Raw genomic sequence first — 18,077 nt, 5'->3', positions numbered from 1 at the left:
CTCGCCTCCCCCAGACGCGTGAGCTCGCTAGTAGGTGCAGTGTCTCCATGAGCGGGCCGCTAACTCCAAGCACAGGTGAGTTTCATTTTTGTCTAAATGAACCCTGAGTAGTGTCAGTTAAAGCCGATGTTTCTGGGCGCCCCTTTGACCCCACTCCCAATCCCGGGGTCTTTTTGTTACTTTCTTCCTTAAATAAACTCTGAGGATCAGCAACAATTTAAGTCACTGTTTTCTGCCCAAAGCTACTCTCACCCTGTGGCTCGTGTTGCCGCTATGAAACGACAAACCTGCAGAGCCCAACACCTCTGGAGTGTGTCACTCGATGGCTATTGATCTGCTTTTGTCTGAATTCTTCTGTGCACAGGAAGAACTTGTGTTCTCAGTTGTGGCGAGCTGGCCTGGGGGCTGTGCTCCTTCAGACTCGCACAGCCTCTCTCTGACTCTACAGCCAGGCCCGCAGGACACTGTGTGGCCTGGCACGTTGGGCTGGGGTGGATGCCGCTGGGGTGTGGGCGAAGCGTGAGCAACACGGCCGCCTTGGCCGAGAAGGGGCACCGGTGGGGGAATGTGACTCTTGGGAGGGGGCTCCTGGGCGGTGGGCTTGCCTGGCCAGGCTGTCCAAGTCCCCTCGTCTGCCAGCTGGACACCTGACAAGGCCAGGGCGGGCTCCCTGAACACATGCAAAGGCTGAGAACCAGAGAGGCCTGAGGTGTGAGTCCTGCATGGGAGCGAGACACGAGAGCACCAAAGGGACACGTGAAACGAACCAGACAACAGCCTGTTAAAACATGCAGGACCAGTCATGTGGTCAGCCCTGAGGGACGCCGACCACGGTCAGCCACGAGAGCCACGAGAGACACCGACCACAGTCAGCCACAAGAGCCACAAGAGATGCCAACCACAGTCAGCCACAAGAGACGCCAACCACGTCCAGCCACGAGAGCCACGAGAGATGCTGACCACAGTCAGCCACAAGAGCCACGAGAAATCCTGACCACAGTAAGCCATGAGAGACGCCGACCATTGTTTCATTCCCAGGTTGTTGTCCTGTGCGTGTATCTGACCAGACGTGCTGGTCAGCTGCTGGCCGCGGTTTATGTCCTGCCCTGCAGAGTCATGCATGGTTGCCTCCCTTGGGGAGCCACCCAGGACTGCAGGTGGCCCTTGTACCTGAGTGCGGCGCCTCCCCAGAGGCTCCCGGCTGCTCACAGTCGAGCTGCTCCCACTGTGTCAGGGCTGCTCATGCGTCCCTGCCACGAGAGACCAGGCTGTCCTCGATGTGACACGGGTGAGTTCCTGCCCAGAGTGGGGCCACCGCCCAGCTTCTGCCACCTCTAGCCAAATTCTAGGGGAGTGTCACATGCAGAAGCCGCCCAGCCCTGAGGCAAATGCGCCAATATGCCTCTTTAGAATTAACTCATTTAGGATGAACAAGACACACGATGCCGTTGGGCAGCGAGCAGACTGGATGCTTCTAGAGGGGAGAAGTTTAGGGCAAGGAGAAATGGCTGAAGACTGAGAGGTCAAGAGCGCCAGCAAGGAGAAGTCATGGGGGGGGGGGGGTATGACACAGGCCTGGGAACCACAGGAATAAGGCCGCGTCCCACACGCGAGGGACGGCCAGATGGGCGGGATGGACCCTGTGCGGGCGTTTAGCCATCGGTGACACCTGCAACCAATGCGTGCACTGCACTCAGCACAGCTGTGACCCCAAAGCCCGCGCCCCCTCCACACTGCTCTCTGCTCTCTACCCCCTCGGCCCTCGGGACAGGAGAGAGTGGTGCAACTCATTGATCGTGATCCGAGTGCTCTGGGCCCCGGGCGTCTCCAGACTCTCTCTGTGTAGCAAGCGAGACTCTTCTCATCCCCAGACAAGGCTTCGAGGGGACAGGATAGGGGGAGGAGAGAGTTTGGATGGGCCTTGCTCCAGGAGACGCGTCTTGCTGGTGAGTGACGCTGGCTGTGGAACGGTCTGTGAAGTGTGCAGGACCTCACTGGACTTTGGGGTCCCCTGTGGTGTGGATATGATGGGATTCAGCCAGCATTTAAAAAAATTTATTATTGAATCACAGTGAGACACAGTACAAGGTAGTTCATGATTGGGTTTCAGTCATACAATATGCCAACACCCGTCCCTTCACTAGTGGACATTGCCCACCACCTGGGTCCCCAGTCTCCTTCCCTGCCCCGCCTCTATGGCAGCCAGCATTTTTTGTTTTGTTTTGGGGTCACACCTGGCGATGCTCGGGGGCTACTCCAGACTCTGCACTCAAGGATCACTCCTGGTGGTCCTTGGGGGCCCATGTGGGATGCCGAGAATTGAACCCAGGTTGGCTGTGTGCAAGGCAAGATGTCCTCCCTGATGTGCTATTGCTCCAGCCCCAAGCAGCCAGCATTTTGTTTGTTTTTTCGGTTTTTTGTTTGCTTTTTGGGTCACACCCGGCAATGCACAGGGGTTACTCCTGGTTCTATACTCAAGAATTACTCCTGGCGGTGCTCGGGGGACCATATGGGATGCTGGGAATTGAACCCCGGTCGGCTGTATGCAAGACAATCACCCTTCCCACTGTGCTATTGCTCCAGCCCCTGCCAGCATTTTTTTTTTTTGAGTGGACGAAAACCATGAAGGATCATGGCCCACAGATGTGATGTTAATCGTGCTCCTGCGTGAGGACTGGGTTTCCCAGGGGAGACAGGGAAAGACCAAACCCTGACAGACTGGACCGCCCGAATCTCGCCTTCCGCACAAAGACACCGCCGCCCATGGAGCTAGTGAGCACGATGTCGATGGAGGCCTGGTCCGCTCAGGAAGGCATTACCCATGTTTGCATGCACAGCATTTGCGTGTCTCAGCACCGGGCGCCGCTCACTGCTCACGGCCTCCGCGCGATACGCACCGTTGGACTGACCCCCCGCCCACTGGCCGCACAAAGCCTGCAAATTGGCGGGAGGACGGCACGGACGCAATCCAGATGAGCTGTTTAAGGTGGAATCAATAGCCCGCGTTCCAGTCTGAATAAAACATGAATCCCTAATAGAGTTATTTCAGAAAGTCAAGTCTAATAGACCCCGTCCTGCCAAGATTTAACTATCGAGATAGGGGTGTAATGATTACAAGAGCAGGAACAAAATAAAGGGATGAAAGAAGCGCGTTTGACATCCGCTCCCGTGCAGGCAACGCGCAAGTGAAAATCAATTTCCTGGACGCGTCGCCTCCGCCCGGGCAGTGCCCGCTGCGTGCTGCGGCCCGGCCGTCCCCGCAGTCTTCGTTCCCGGAGGCGGCGAGGGCAGAGCAGGGGCCCGGGACGTGGCCATCGGGGTCAGAAGTAAGCCAGCAACTAACCCGGTTTCCCAGGCGTGAGCGACAAGCGCTCCCCAAACAAGTGGGCAAGGTGGGGTTGGGTTATTTCCCCTCCACGCAGACCCGAGACGGGGAGCCGGAGTCTTGGCGAGAGATCCCCCCTCACGGAGAGCTCTGTTGCTTTAGAGAACCTCTCTGAGGGCCGACGGAGGCCAAATGGGAAGCGTCTACGCACAGATTTTCCTCTCTCGTGATAAGAGGGAGAAATATTTTTCCTCCAGCGTCGCTTTGCAGCTTTCAAAAGGAGGAGGTCACCCTTGGCTTGGTGGTCCTGACTTGGTGACGAGCCAGTCGTGTGGGTTTCTCATGCGACTGTGGGGTGGTGAGGGCTGCTGGTGCCTGGGGGGCCTTTGGGGGGTTGGGCTTAGGGGGGTTGGGCCCCTTGGAGTTCAGCAGAGTGAGGTTCCTTCTGCAGATGTACAGGCACGGGTAAGAGCCTGTGGAAAGTTCCAGGCTGGCTCCGAGCCACACCCCGGGAGTGTGGGAAGGCAGGCGCTGGGTCTTCGGTGCTGAAGGCGCGGCAGGAGGGGCAGACAGAGAGAGGAACAAGGGGACCTGACAGCGGGGGCTCAGCTGGACGTGGCCTGGCAGTTTCGGGAGTGATCCCGGTACTTAACGGATAGAAGTTAACTCCGGCCGTTCCCAGCATGAGCCGCTTTGCCAAGGTCCAGCTTCCCGGTGAGTTTGCAGAGGACAGGGTGGAGGCCGGCTGCTGCCAAAAGGACATGCGGCAAGTTGGTGGCAAGTCTTGGTCCAAGAACAGGACATGAAGTTCCCCCTCTCACCTGCAGGGGCGCTGCAGCTCTTAAGTTGGGTCTGGCTGACAATGTCGAGAAGGTTCCGGGATGAACGTTGGGGATGGTGCAGAGGGAGAGAGTCGCCGTGGGGTGGGGCCGTCCCCTGGGTCCTCCAGGGAAGAAGAGCCCCCGGCCTGCGGGGCCCTAAAGCCCATTGACGAGATGCTCAGGCTCAGGGCAAAAAGAGACAGGTGCTCCCAGCCCAGCTCCCACGGACACTCTCCCCCTCCACCCACGCGCCCCAGCATGCCAGGAACTGCACCGGCCGGGGAGATGCACGGGGCGGCCCCGGGCTTGTCCCCGGCTCTGCCTGTTCCCTGAGCCCCGCCAAGAGGGATCCGAGCACAGAGCCAGGAGTCAGCCCTGAGCGTCCACTGGGAGGGGGCTGGCTGTGGCTTGCGGCTGTGGCTCAGGAGCGTCCTTCCGTGGCGTGATGCTGTCCGCAGGGGCTGCTGCCCACAGACACTCTCCGTGTTTCCCAGCTCTCTCCTGACAAGGCCCCACCGGGGGCTGGTGACCGCGGGGCTGAGGGGGTGATGACCACATGCGCTTCTGGGACTCGACACATGAGGGGGTGATTCAGCTCTCGACAAAGCCCCTGAGAGAGGACTGGAGGCCTCAAGAGCCTCTTTAGAGAAGCAAAGCAGAATGGACTCCCACAGAAGTGCTCCTGCCTCTAATTGGTGGCGAGTGACTCCTCATGTGGGTCTCTGGAAGAAGGGCCCAGCTCACTTATAAAGTTCCTCCCAGGTTTTAATCGACTGATGGTGGTGGTGGAGGCGGAGGGTGATCCGGAATCTTAAGCGCTTTCCCACGCTTCCCCAGGTTGTAGGAGCCACCGCACAGATGACAGTTTGTCTTGGAGGCAATGCTCTGCGTTGCTTTTAATTGCAATTATTATTATTATTATTATTATTATTATTATTATTATTATTGGGGGTGTCTCACCCAGCAATGCTCAGGGGTTACTCCTGGCTCTGCAATCAGGAGTCACTCCTGGCAGTGCTCAGGGGACCATATGGGATGCTGGGAATCGAACCCGGGTCGGCTGTGTGCAAGGCAAACGCCCTCCCCGCTGTGCTATTGCTCCAGCCCCTGCAATGTTTATTATTACAGTAAGGGAGAAAGGAGAAGAACGAAGGCATCGAGACTTTTAGTGCCAATCAGAAAAACCAGACACCTAGGTGTGAAGTCCAGTTTGGTCCTGAAATAGACAGGACGGAACGTGCTGTTATAATACGTGCGATTGTTATAAAACTGTCTGATGCGGTTCCTGGGGGTGCTGCACTTCTAGGCAAGCTGCTGCTTTTCCTACTCTGAGTTCAGGTCAATGTGTCCTGGCGGGTAAGGGAGATGGGCACACAGATCTCTAGGCAGGAGCCATGGCAACAGGCCAGACCTCATCCCTCAGGTGGGCAGGCAGACAGCCCTGGCCTCGAGCGGGGCCCTGAGCCCGTCTGGGCAGATGCAGAGTCGTGCCCGGGCATCAGGACTGATTTGGGGTCTCTGAGCCAGCGGTCCATGACGAAGGGGAATGAGCGTCCCTTCTGCCTGCTCTGCGGAACGTGCTGCTGGCGTGGGAGCTGCATTTGCGGGGTTGGAGGCTGGCGCGGGGAGTGGCCATCTGGCTGAGCCAGCCGGCTGCTGACTAAGGGAACGCGTTCGCGGCTCTGCCCAACCATCCGCGGCACAGGTACCCTCGGGTCAGCCGCGCCTTCCGGATGACGGATGGGTGAGGTGTGTGTGTATCCAAGAGTGAATTCCGGGGAACAAACCTGTTCCAGGATCGCCCGATCCAGCAGCTGCCTGGACCCCGGGGGCCTGGAACGTGGTCTTGGGGGAGAAGGGGCCAGTTTGGCTTTGGTTACTGAACACTCTCTAACTTGAGTGTGAGAGATTAATCCCACCCAGTCCAGCCTGAGGACATGAAGCCTTACTGTGTGGTGCTGCTCAGCTCAGGGGTGCGTGGCGTGTGTGGTCCCGGGGCCCACGCTTGCTCCCTTCTGCCGTGCCGTCTGAGGCCGTGGTACAGCGACCCTCACGGATGCCTTAATCACAGTCCAGGCGCCACCGGCCTCTGCTCCTATCCCAGTGCTCAGGACTGAAGGAACGTTTGGAGGTGTCCAAGGAGATGGGGGAGATTGGGGGAAGTCGCTCTAGGGAGGAGAATTGGAAACTCAGAGGCAGGTTCGCTGAACCAGAGGCAGGTTCGCTGATCACTAGTATCCACTCAGCGAGCAGGACTGGTGTTGCCTGGAAATACACAGGCTCCGGCGATGCTCAGGGGAGGACGATGTCTGCCCTTGGGCAGTGCTCGCAGAGTTCAGGGACGCACACGCAGTTTGGCAGTGTCCTTGAGAGGAGGGGGCAGCGGGTGAGGGGAGATGGGGGGGTCCGGGCTGGGCAGACACGAAAGGAGTTGGACATGTGAGACACTCTCTGAGCAAGTGACAGTAGGAAAGGGCAGGGGCTCAGAAAGAGGCAGTCGGCGAGAGTCAGGAATCTCTCCTCGTGTGTGTCTGTGTGAGTCTGTGTATGTGTTTGTGTGTGCCTATGTGTATATGCATGTCTGTGTGTGTCTTTGTGTGTGTCTGTGTATGTCTGTATGTATCTGTGTGTGTGTCTGTGTGTATATCTGTGTGTGTCTGTGTGTGTATCTGTGTGTCTGTGTGTCTCTGTGTGTGTCTTTGTATCTGTGTGTCTCTGTGTGTGTGTATATGTGTGTTGGCTGTGGAGGGAAGGGATTGGCAGAGTGTGAAGTCACAGGTGAGATCAGGGTCTTCCGGCACCGTGGAATCGAGGTTGGATCCCCCTCCCAGCTGTGAGAGCTGAGTTGGAATGTCCCTGTCTCCCGGTGGTATTGCTCCCTGGCCCGTGGCCAGCCCTGCTCACGTCCACCCCTGTCCTGGGGAATCAGTGTCCTGGTCCAGGAACGCCGGCCAGGGATGGAGAGTGAGCAGGGCTGGCCCAGACCGCAGTGCTGGGCTGGGAACCGTGGCGAGAAGTTGGGGGTTGAGTGTCTGAGTCTTCAGGGACAGTCTGAGGCTTTTTGTCGGGGTGTGGGGCCGGGGCGGGGCTGGCCTTTGACCTGCTGTCTGTGGCCCTGGCGGCTCACAGGGAGCTGCAGTCATGACCCCTCAAAGGACTCATGGAAGCCCGAGAGAAGCCTGAGGAAAAGGGGGTCTCTGCACAAGGGCTTTGGTGGCAGGCGTGTCGGAAAACACCCAAGTGATGAAGAGTTTGCCGGTTTCCGCTCATGCAAATTCCACTTTCACCCGTCAGACCCTTGGCAATGAAGAGCCTATGGTTTCCTATGGGGCGCTCACTCTTGGGCCCTGTGGATACTTTGCAGCCCGGGTGCCACCGAGCCCTCGGCAGGGGGGTGGTGACCTCATTTGACGCCTTGACGTGTGGCCCAGGGTGTGTGTGTGTGTGTGTGTGTGTGTGTGTGTGTGTGTGTGTGTGCAAGGCAGGGAGTTCTGGGCTCGAGGAGCAGTGGGGGTCAGTGTGGAAGTGCGCTGCTGTCTGGAAGCTTCTGAGAGTAGGTCTGAGCTGTCTCAGCGCTCAGCACATACCCCCCCACACACACATACACACACACATGCACACGCACATGCACACGCACGGGGAGCTGACATGAGGTGCGGCATCTCGCTCGATTATGGGGATCATTTCAGTGTCGACAGCTATCAAACTGCCTCCCGGCGCCACCCAGACGAGCTGTTCCCGTGTGTCAGTCATTCCCATGGCGTCGCTAGCTGGGGTGAGCCTGAGTTGGGGGTAGGAGAGGGATGGGGCTGGCAGTGCCGACGTCTGAGGGCACAGGGTCCGGGCCAATGGCTGGAACCACTGGCGCGGGGGTGAAGGATCTGCTCATGCCACACGCCTGCGGCACGGCCATCACGGGCTGTCACGGGCTGACACTAGCTCTGGCCCAGCCTGGCTGCTGCAAGGGTGCAGAGTACCAGCACCACCGCAGGCTTGTCCCACCCCGGGGGAGGGCCCACATGACCCCTGAGGCCCTGGTGTGACTCTGCACCCTCGGCGTCCCTTGGCGGGGTGAGGCCACTCTGCCTGCAACCACGGCAGCCCCCTGGCAGCCGCACCTTGGGCGACCTTTCCAGCAGCCTCATGGGGCCGCGGGGCAGGGGGGGCGGCAGGTCCCCCAGACTGCAGTTCCCCAAAAGCCTGCAGAGCAGACAGGGAGCCCATCTGGAGCCTGAACACACATGCACACACACACACACATGCTCACGCACACACTCACATGCTCACACATGCACATGCACATACACATATGCACACACATGGAGACACACAGACACACACACACGCACATACACACTCACACACAGAGACACACAGACACACATGCACACGCACACGCACACACATACAGACACACATACACACATACAAGGGGACACACACAGGCATACAGACACACAGGCACACACACAGAGACCATACACACATTACACACAGACACAGACACACACAGAGATACACGCATACAGACACACATACACACATGCACACACAGACACACAGAGATATACATGGACTACAGACACAGATACAGACAGAGACACATCCAGACCACATATACACACATGTACACACATACACACACAGACACACGCGTGCTCCTTTGTGCCCTGCGTTGTCCTTGTGGGCTCTGCTATTCAGACGCTGGTGCTGCTCTGCGGACCCCGCCCCGGGCAGGCTCTGATGGGAGACGCCACACACGCCTCCCTCCAGGCCGGCTCTGCCCCTTCGGCCTGGGAGCCAGGATGGGCGGTAACCGCCCCCGCTGCCCGGAGCCCTGGTTTCCATCGTCTGCCCCGCGCCTGGGCCGTGGCTGTGGTGTCGGGTCTGGGACGGAGCCAACACACAGAGGCATGGTCAGGACAGAGGGGCGGGTTGGCGCCAACACGGTGTCCCTCCAGGAAGAGCAGATGCTGACTGAGGCCACCCGACCCGTCGCCACTCCAGCCTGCAGCCCCGGACATGTGCTGAGGGGCACAAGGGCCAGTGGGCACTGCCCGGGATGGGCACAAAGGCCAGTGGGCACCTGCTTGGGGTGGGCACAGGGGCCGGTGGGCACCTGCCCGGGGCTCGGCCTGCCCAGGTTCTCCAGGAACCCCCGACCCACCCAGCGCTGAGTCCTGCTGTTTCTCAGTCCCAGCGGGCCTGAGTCCTGCTGACCTCTCGCCATCTCACCCCGTGGTGGTGACCAGAGGTCAGCTGGCTGGCATCTGGCCAGCAAGTGGGTGGCCCAGACTCACAGACGCTGGCATAAAGCCCCGTTGGTCACCCCCTCCCCTCCATGGCTGGAGCCAGGAGGCCCCGGCCACGCTCAGGGCCACCCCAGAGCACCTGGGTCCCTCTGGGCCCAGGGCCTCCCCTCTGACCGCCCTGGGTCAGCTCCTCTCCGCCCCGTCACCCTCTCCCCTGCCGGCAGGATGTCTCCCACTGCACACGGGGGGACAGGCCCACCCAAGTTCTGCCCTCTGCATATGCACCAGCCGCACAATCCTTACGACACTCTGAGAAGCTCGAGTTCAGCAGGGGCCGCTTCAAACACAGCCACAGTGCCGGGGACACGTGTTGGGCAGACTTGGGGAGAAGATTCCGGAATGGCACCCCCCCCCTTGTCAGCTGCTAACATCTCTCGGAGTCGTGTCTGGCTGTCACGGGGGCCCCGGGGCCTGGCGGAGGGTCACCCCCTGCTGGACCCCCGACAGACAGGGCAGCCGGCACTGCAGACTCCGGCTCTGACATCGCGGTGGGGGATTTTAGACCAACTCATTAATCTGGTCATTAATTGATAATGAGGATTGCCTCGCAGCGCGCGATTTGCATCAGCTCAGGAAGTTGGGAGGCGGCTGGTGCCCCCAGCAGGCTGCGTCTTGTTCCCTGACAGATGGGACATTACGGGAGATCATGGCTCGCGCTCCTCAGAGGACGGTTAAGATTCAATTAAAACGGCTGCGGTTCTGCCGTCACTTTCTGCCGAGTCTTTAATGTTACCCAGGCCGAGCTGGAGGAAGCCCCTGACGCGACGGGAGACTCCCTGGGAAAGGGCCGAGATCAGAGGCGAGGAGGCGGCACGCGGCCCCTCTCGGGAAGGACCAACCCGGCTGCTGGGGGAGCCGGGACGGGCAGGCTGGCACCCCACCCTGAGTGACGAAGGACGGGTACTTGAAGAGTCATGGGCCGTCGGGCCGGAGGGAAGGGACGGCAGGGAGGGCGTCTGCTCTGCACACGCGAGATCCTGGCACCCACCACGGCCCCCGAGTCTGCCAGGATAGAGCCAGGAGTCAGACCCGGGCATCTCCGAAGCCCCAGAGCTAGACATGAAAGTCACAGGCTCGGGGCGGGGGCTGCTGTCACCCTGCGTTTGGGTTCAGTTCCTGCCACCTCTTGGTCTCTGGTGCTTGGCCGGGGGCAGCCTGGCAGCCAGCACTGCTGGGGAGGTCCCGGGGGTCCCAGCACAACAGCGTCACCTTCTGGCTCCTTGCACTGAGCCAACAACCCAGTTGTCGGAGAAGCTTGGGGTCCTGAGCCTTGGGAGTGCTACGGGGGGCCCAGGTGTGCAAACGTGGCTGCCTGGGCTCCGGCTGTGGCGTCCTGGGCTGCAGAGGCTCAAGGGGACGGAGACACCTGAGCACACTGCCACTTGGCTGGGCGCTCAGGTACTCCTGCCTCAGTGCTCGGGTGCTGAGGACGGACAGAGTGCTCTGCACTGGGATGGATGGATGTACAGACGGAGTGCTCTGTGCTGGGGAGGGAGGGACAGACAGACCGAGCTCCTGTCTCCTGCTCGCTGCCCCTCTGCGCTGCCCCTCGGGCCCCTCAAGCCTTTCGGGGGGATATCCGTGACCACACAGCACTCATCCCGTAAGCAAAGCGAGATTCCAGGCTGGGCCGCGTGCAAACAGCCTCCCACAAGCCGTTGCCGTGAGCTGGGTGGAGGATCCTGCGGCCCCGCAGAGCCCCTGCCCGCCTGTGTCCTCCCCACAACATGCATGATGGACAGTTCAGAGGCACCGACTGTCCCACATGAGGTGCTCGCAGACAGGCCAACCGCGAACAGCCTCTCTCCAAGCCAGCAGTGGGGCCTGGAGTGGCCTCAGGGCCCTGGCCCGACCGTCACAAGGACCTTCGGGTATACTCGGGTATTAGCTCCGAGTGGCCCAGGAATCAATAGCGCGGGCGCTTGGCGAGACCCAGGAAGGCCACAGCTCAGATGGCAGCCCTGGGTGGGATGGTGTCACCACAGGCAGGCCCACCCCCCCCCCATGCCTGTCAGCCCCTCCCAGCACCCCCCCCCCCCCAGGAGCGGCCAGGACGCGCCGTACTTGCTGACGGGGCTGGTTCCTGCCCACCTGCTCGCCTCGCCAGCTGCCTCCAATTTCTCTCCATTCAGAGTCTGGTGATTGGGGACAGGCAGGACGGCGCCCACTCTGTCACGCAGCAAAACAGGGGCTGAGTCACCCCGGGGGGCTGCCGGGGAGAGCGGGCAGGGCCTGGGGCTCCGGGGGGCTGTGAGGGCCCCGCCAGGATGGGGGCTGCACAGGCCGGCCTGCGCCCCCTGAGAAGCCTGAGCAGGGGCAAGGCCCTGGGAGAGGGGGCTCCCATCAGCCGGCTCCAGGCCTGGCCGCTCTGTCCCTGCTCTTGTAGGTGGACGCCAGGCTCAGAGTCGCCCTTGTCTTTCCTTCCTTCCCAAGGGGTCCGCCACGCTCTCTCCTGGAGTCCTGCCGTCCCCCCGGCCCTGCTCTCTCCCAGGGGCCCGTCGTCCCCCCCTCCCCAGCCCCGCGTTCTCTCCCCCTGCTCGGAGCACAGGAGACGGGCGAGCGGGTGATGGATCTTCCCAGAGATAATCTCCCGGAAAGGGTCTCGTGCTGCGTGTCTGTGTCATCTTGTGATGGATGGGCAGGTGGCCTCTGGGGAAGGCAGCGGGGGGACACGGCCGTGAGCCGGGCAGGAGGGTGGGCGCGGGGCCCCCATGTCGAGGGGGCTCGCCAGAGAAGAGCCCCTACCCATGCAGGCTCATGCCCTCGCTGTGCCTGACCCACGTCTGTGACTCGCCAAGCGGCCCTCTTCCCGGAGGACCGTCCCGGCCGCCTCACAGAACCCGGCGTTTCTCTTCAGGTGGGAACGGGAGCGAAGCCGCGACCCCCGGTGCATGCGGCATGTGTGGACCCCTCCAGGGGCTGCAGATAAAGGTGGACGGGCTGGGACAGGGCCTTTGCAGAGGCCGGGCGCCGCCGCCCGCACCCATAGGCTCACCTCCTTCCTGCCCCTTGTGAGGGAGGCCGAGCAGATGCCCCAGCTTCCCTGTGCGTTCCATCCCGGGACACGTCCTGCTCAGAGCACCACGAGCGAGTAAACGCATCAGAGGCGGCCTTAGTGCAGAGCTTTAAGAGCGAGGGGAGCGGGGTCTCGCCCGGGCCTGCCTGGGTGGGCTGTGAGGACAGAAGCTAAGCAGAGCGCAGAAGCAGCTGGGGCCGGGGCGGGGCGGGGGCTAGGGCTGGGGCGGAGCCAGGCGGGGGCGGGGTCAGGGGCGGGGCCATGGTGGGGGTGGGGCAGGGGCAGGGGCGGGGCCGGGCGGGATTGGGTGGGGGCGGGGCCAGGGCGGGGCAGGGGCGGGGCAGGGGCAGGACTGGGGGCGGGGCCATGGTGGGGGGCCAGGGGCGGGGCCAGGGGCGGGGCAGGGGCAGGACTGGGGGCGGGGCCATGGTGGGGGCCAGGGGCGGGGCCAGGGGCTGGGCGGGGGCGGGGGCGGGGCCTGGGCGGGGCTCTCCGCAGGCGGGTGGGGGAGTCCCAGGCCCCGGAGGCCAGTCTGCGGGCAGAAGCCACGAAAGGACCTTCAGCACCTAGCATGTAGGGGATCCAACGTTGGGGGCGAGGGCCGGGGCACAGCCGTGAGACCAGCACCGCCTCAAGGAGGGTTTTCGAAAAGTCTCCACGTGCCGGACGGCCGCGGCCTCCCGGCAGCTGGAACCCGTGCAGACACCAGGGACCAAACTCACTCAGCCGCGCCCCAACGTCCCGGGGCCTGCCGTGGACGGACCCGCTGGCCTCTGGCCCACGGGTCACGCTGCTGTGGGCAACGGTCACCCCGGGCCCCAGCAGGTGCTGCTTGAGTCTCACCCTAGACCAATTGCCTGGCTCCGAGCACATACTCCCGAGTACTCCTGCCCCCCACTCCCGAGTACTCCTGCATCCCACACTCCCAAGTACTCCGTCCCCACACTCCTGAGTACTCCTGCACCCACACTCCCTAGTACTCCCATCCCCACACTCCTGAGTACTCCTGCACCCCACACTCCTGAGTACTCCTGCATCCCACGCTCCCGGGTACTCCTGCCTCCATGTTCCCGAGTACTCCTATCCCCCTACTCCTGAGTACTCCTGCGCTGCAATGATGTACCGACAACAGTTTAATTACAAACAATGTCTAAGTAACACCTGCACAATGAAAAAAAAATGCTTTGCACAATGGCTAACGCCCACTATTTCTTGCTTTTTTTGGAAAAAAAATTGCCATAAAACCTACAACAATTATATGGTGAATATGGGGTAATTAAAGTGCCTCCGATATTGAATTCCAGAGAATGAACGGGGTCGTTATTTAAATTAATTAACAAAACACTTGGCCAATGAATCCAAGGTGACAATTCAGAGGAAAGATGGTGATGTTTCCCCCCAAGGGAAATAAGCATCAGGGGGCCGAGAGCAGACCCTGTCAACAGCGACTGAGGGCGTGGTTCATTGCAACTCAAGAATCGAAGACTCGGAACTGCCACTTCCCCCCCTTTGATCCCTGGTCCCCTGGGTGCTCAGGCTGCCTAGCCCTGCGCTGGGTCCCTCCTGCTGGTGGCGGGGGCCCGGGGCTGCCAATGTTGGGATCAAGCCCCCTGGCCCTTTGAGTTTTCCTCTGGCCCCAGCCGTGAATTCCTTGGGCCCAGCTGTGGGTCACCACTGGCGGTCAGCGCATTCTCTCCCTGCTCAGGCTCACGGGAGGGGCAGGGTGGACGCAGGTGGGCCGTGGGCCCGCATTAGCTCTCTGCAGAATAAAGGGCTTTTCTACAACTGTCGATTAGCCTTTAGGAATGCTTGGCCACTTCATATTGACAGAAGAATCGAATTTCTTTTAAAGTCTCCGGTACTAAACATTGGTACAGGCTGAAATTCCCTGAATTATTGGGCACTTAAGAGTAGCAGCAGGGCTTAAGGGCCCCTGGGACGCCCCGCGGGGATGAGAGGGGAGCAACAGGCTGGACTCAAGCTTGGCGGACGGGAAGCCCGGGTGTAACCCCAGCACTGCAGGGACCCTTGAGCACAGAGCTGAGAGCATCCTCTGAGTCAGAGGGAGAGGGAGAGAGGGACAGAGAGAGAGGGAGAGAGGGAGTGAGAGAGAGGGAGAGGGAGAAGGAGAGGGAGAGGGGGAGGAGGGGAGAGTCCCTAAGGAATCCTGCATTCCTATCTGCTCCCTACCCGTCCATCCGTCTGTCTGTCCATCCTTCAATCCTCCTCCCACATGTGCAGTTGCTGCAGGGTCCGCGTGGCATCGGCGGATGGACAAGCGTAGGCTGAGGCATGGGCAGAGCCGCAGGCTGCCCAGCACACGGCTGGAGGCAGGTCTCAGCTGCCCAGGGTGCTCCTGCACGACCCCTGTAGAGGCCAGGCAGCGGGAAGAAGACCAGGGCTCTGTCCCTCTCTGCTGGCCTCTGAGTCGCCTTTGAGGGACCCGCGCACCATGCCCAGCAGCTGGGCTGGCCTCAGTTCTGGCCCAGCCCTTTGTCTACTGGCCCAAGGCAGGGCCGAGCCTAGCAAGAGGTGAGCAGAGAAACGTGTGTCCCCCGCAGAAAGCGGCCCTGAGGGAAAGCTACCTCGGCGGATCTGCAGGCTCAGACTGAAAGTTTAACGTTCACTGACACCGTGCTGTCCCCTACAGCCCCGGACCCCATCCACCCCACCATGTCCTCCCCCGCAGCCCCTGACCCCGTCCACCCCACCGTGTCCTCCCCTGCAGCCCCTGACCCGGTCTCGGCTATCTGCTCTGGGCAATGTCCTCCAGCTCCAGCCTGCCTGTGGGGAGAGGACTCGCTGTGGTCACCGTGCTCCCGGCGCTCTCCGCTGACCACGGGGTCCACCGTCCACCGCTCCCAGTGGGCACCGGGGCTCCCGCAAGGTCCAGGCTGGGCGCCAGTTCTCACTGGGCTCCAGGTGGGTATTAGCACGTGTCAGCGCGGGGATAGCCCCTGCACCCCAACTGAGTGTCTCCCGGTCCCAGAGGAAAACTGAGGGAGGGCGACAGCAGTCTCTGCTGGATTCCAGGGTCGGTCACAGCTGCCCCTGCTGTGGCCGGGAGTTTCATTTCCTCCCATGTCCCCCTTTATTCCCTCAAAGGTGACGTGTTCTGACATTGAACCGAATCCAGTTTTTATAACGCTGAGACCAAACATGGTGGAATATTGAGGGCACAGATGTCCCATCCCTGAGGCCTGACTGCACGTGCCCTGAGGCATGATGTCCCTTCAGACTCACTGCGCATGCCCCGCGGGCAGAATGCCCCTGCAGGCTGACTGTGTGTGCCCTGAGGGCACATTGTCCCTCAGGCTCGCTGTGCATGCCCCGAGGGCACGATGTCCCTCCAGGCTGACTGCGTGCCCAAGGGCATGGATGTCTCCCATTCTGTTCCTCTCTTCAAGGCCCCCTGTAAGCCTGTGATTACTGGGAGCTCCTTCCCAGCAACACCCAAGGGCCTGAGCCATCTCCTGGCCATACTTGGTCCCACGTGGACTCTGCTAGCTCAGTGCTCAGGGCTCCTCTGGGAGCGGGGGCTAAGCTTGGGGTTTGGTGTGTGCACCGCACCCCAGCTACCTGGGGATCGTCCCTGAGAACATTCCGGTTTGTTTCCGGAGACAAAAGTAATCATGGCAGCAGCCAACGCGATCAATCAGAATTAGCAGCTGGCATTAGAGGATGATGCAGTGACAAGCACGCGGCCCCGCACATCCATCACAGTGATGGATCTTGTCGTGGAATCTCTTCGAACTGGCGTCTTGGTTTCAGCGCGAGAACTCTTGTCTGAGAAATCACCTGGGAAGCTTCTCTGGGCTCCTGGTAGGTTGGGGGGGGCCCAAGCTCCCGAGATCCCGACGTCTCAGTCACCCTGGGATGAGGCTCCAAGGTCTGGGTGTCCGAGCGAGGAAGGTCTTTGCCAATCTATCCCCATAGCCTGGTATTCACCACAGCACCGCCTGGTCTAACTGACGTGTTGCTGGTTTAAAGTTCTTCCAGAAACATTATTACATGCCCAGAAACGCATTTCAGACAGGAAGGGGCCCCCGTGGTCACCTCCAGCAGTGGTCAGCAGTCCTCAGCACAGTGGCCACTGACTTTTAGATGCTTGAGTGCCTTGGGGTCCTCGGTCAGAGCTGGAGGTGATGAGGCCATGTGGGACCCCGGAGCCCGCTCGAGCACCCTGACCAGTGACTGGGAAGGGGCTGGGTGCCACTGGGCCACCAACTCCTCCTACTCTCTGTCCCGTCACATCGAGAACCACACAAGGAGGCCCTGAGTGAGCCTCCCCGTTTGCTCCTGCTCTGAGACATCTCCGCCAGCATCGTTTCCTCCTCCAGAGACCAAGGAAGGGAAAACATTCTTCACAAATCATGTTCGTGCATCACCCGTGAGAAGACCCTTCGCGGTACTCTCCTCCCCCAGCCTGCTCTATGCGACATGGAACTCGGGTGCTGGGACTTAGCTAGGATGAGGTGAAGCCTGGCGCTGTGGCAGCGTTCCTGTCACCCGAGGCACGTCCCTAGCCAGTCAACCTCACGGTGAAAGACAAAGGACAGGAAAAGCCCAGGGTCTTCCTGCTGTCTCGCTGGGCGTGTGAAATGTCATGGGTTCGCGTCCAGGCTGCTTACTGAAGCCATCACCAAGACCCCCCATAACTAACCTCGTTGGCTGAGTGTCTGGTGGCAACTTGAATCGAAGCACACGTAGAGTCATTGTGAGCCTTCTTTGGCCTCGCGGGGTTCTCCTGACGCAATCTTGGGGCAGCTGCTGTTTTCAAGGATCCCCTCCCTTAATGCTGCAGCTCCAAGGAGCAGAAGCCGGGAAGGAGTTTGCAGATTATATTTGTGGGTGGTGTCAGTGAGGCCATTCTGATCCGACAAAGTTAAGCCCTGCCACGGACCCTCAGCACATTCTCCCCATGGTAGAGAGGGCGGTTCCGCGCTGGGCGGGAGGAGGAAGCTTAGGGCAGGGTTAGAGCCGGTAAAGGTACCAAGTGGCTCGCGTGGCAAGGGGACGAGGCTGCACTGGAGAATCCAGAGAAAGTCCCAGGGCCCTGAACTTCTCTGGAAAAGGAACAGAGAAGAGGGTGGGAGGGCCAGGAGCAGCCAGCACTGGGCCCCCACAGCCCCCTCCCTGCTGCCTGCTCGACCAGCGCCCATGGGACTGCCTGGCCTGTGCTCACCAGGGCCCTCGGGCTTCCATCTAAGGGACTCTCCATGCCGTGACCGGGAGGGGGTGCAGGAGCAGAGAACCGAGCTCAGAGGGGCCCAAGCAGCGCCTCGCCTGATGGGTCCTGAAAGGGTGCGGGCGGAATTGGTAGAAGGTGGGGGGGCATTTGTTCTGCCGCTGCTGCTGCTGCTTCCGGAGAGGAGGGATGAGAAGGTGCGTCAGGAGGCCCAGGGGAGGTGCCTTCCTCCCGCCTGGCCCACATGCAGGGAGGGAGCATTGCCCAGTTACACAAAGCAGGGCTCAGCACGGGGACTCTGCCCACCCGGCATGCCTGTCTAACCCTGGCAGTGCAGATCCCACCACGAGCCATCCTGCCCGCCAGCTGCAAGTGGGAGCGTGTGGCCAAGAGAGGGGAGAGTCTGGCCGACCAG

At 60.9% G+C, this 18,077-nt stretch overlaps 1 protein-coding gene across 1 annotated transcript in view; it reads right to left on the bottom strand.

Moving 5' to 3' along the window:
- Positions 1 to 17,734: 17,734 nt before the first annotated feature.
- Positions 17,735 to 18,077, bottom strand: part of LOC130024692 (uncharacterized protein DDB_G0271670-like) — a gene marked incomplete at its 5' end in the record, with an annotated part of 4,090 nt that continues 3,747 nt past the window's right edge. The window contains one exon of the mRNA XM_056115387.1: positions 17,735 to 17,770. Coding sequence (XP_055971362.1) covers positions 17,735 to 17,770 — 36 coding nt within the window. The remainder of the gene's footprint in view (positions 17,771 to 18,077) is intronic.

The sequence above is a fragment of the Sorex fumeus genome, unplaced genomic scaffold, assembly GCF_029834395.1.
Source record: "Sorex fumeus unplaced genomic scaffold, SorFum_2.1 ptg000029l, whole genome shotgun sequence".
In the NCBI taxonomy this organism is placed as follows: domain Eukaryota; kingdom Metazoa; phylum Chordata; class Mammalia; order Eulipotyphla; family Soricidae; genus Sorex; species Sorex fumeus.
This window is presented reverse-complemented; position numbering and strand designations above follow the sequence as displayed.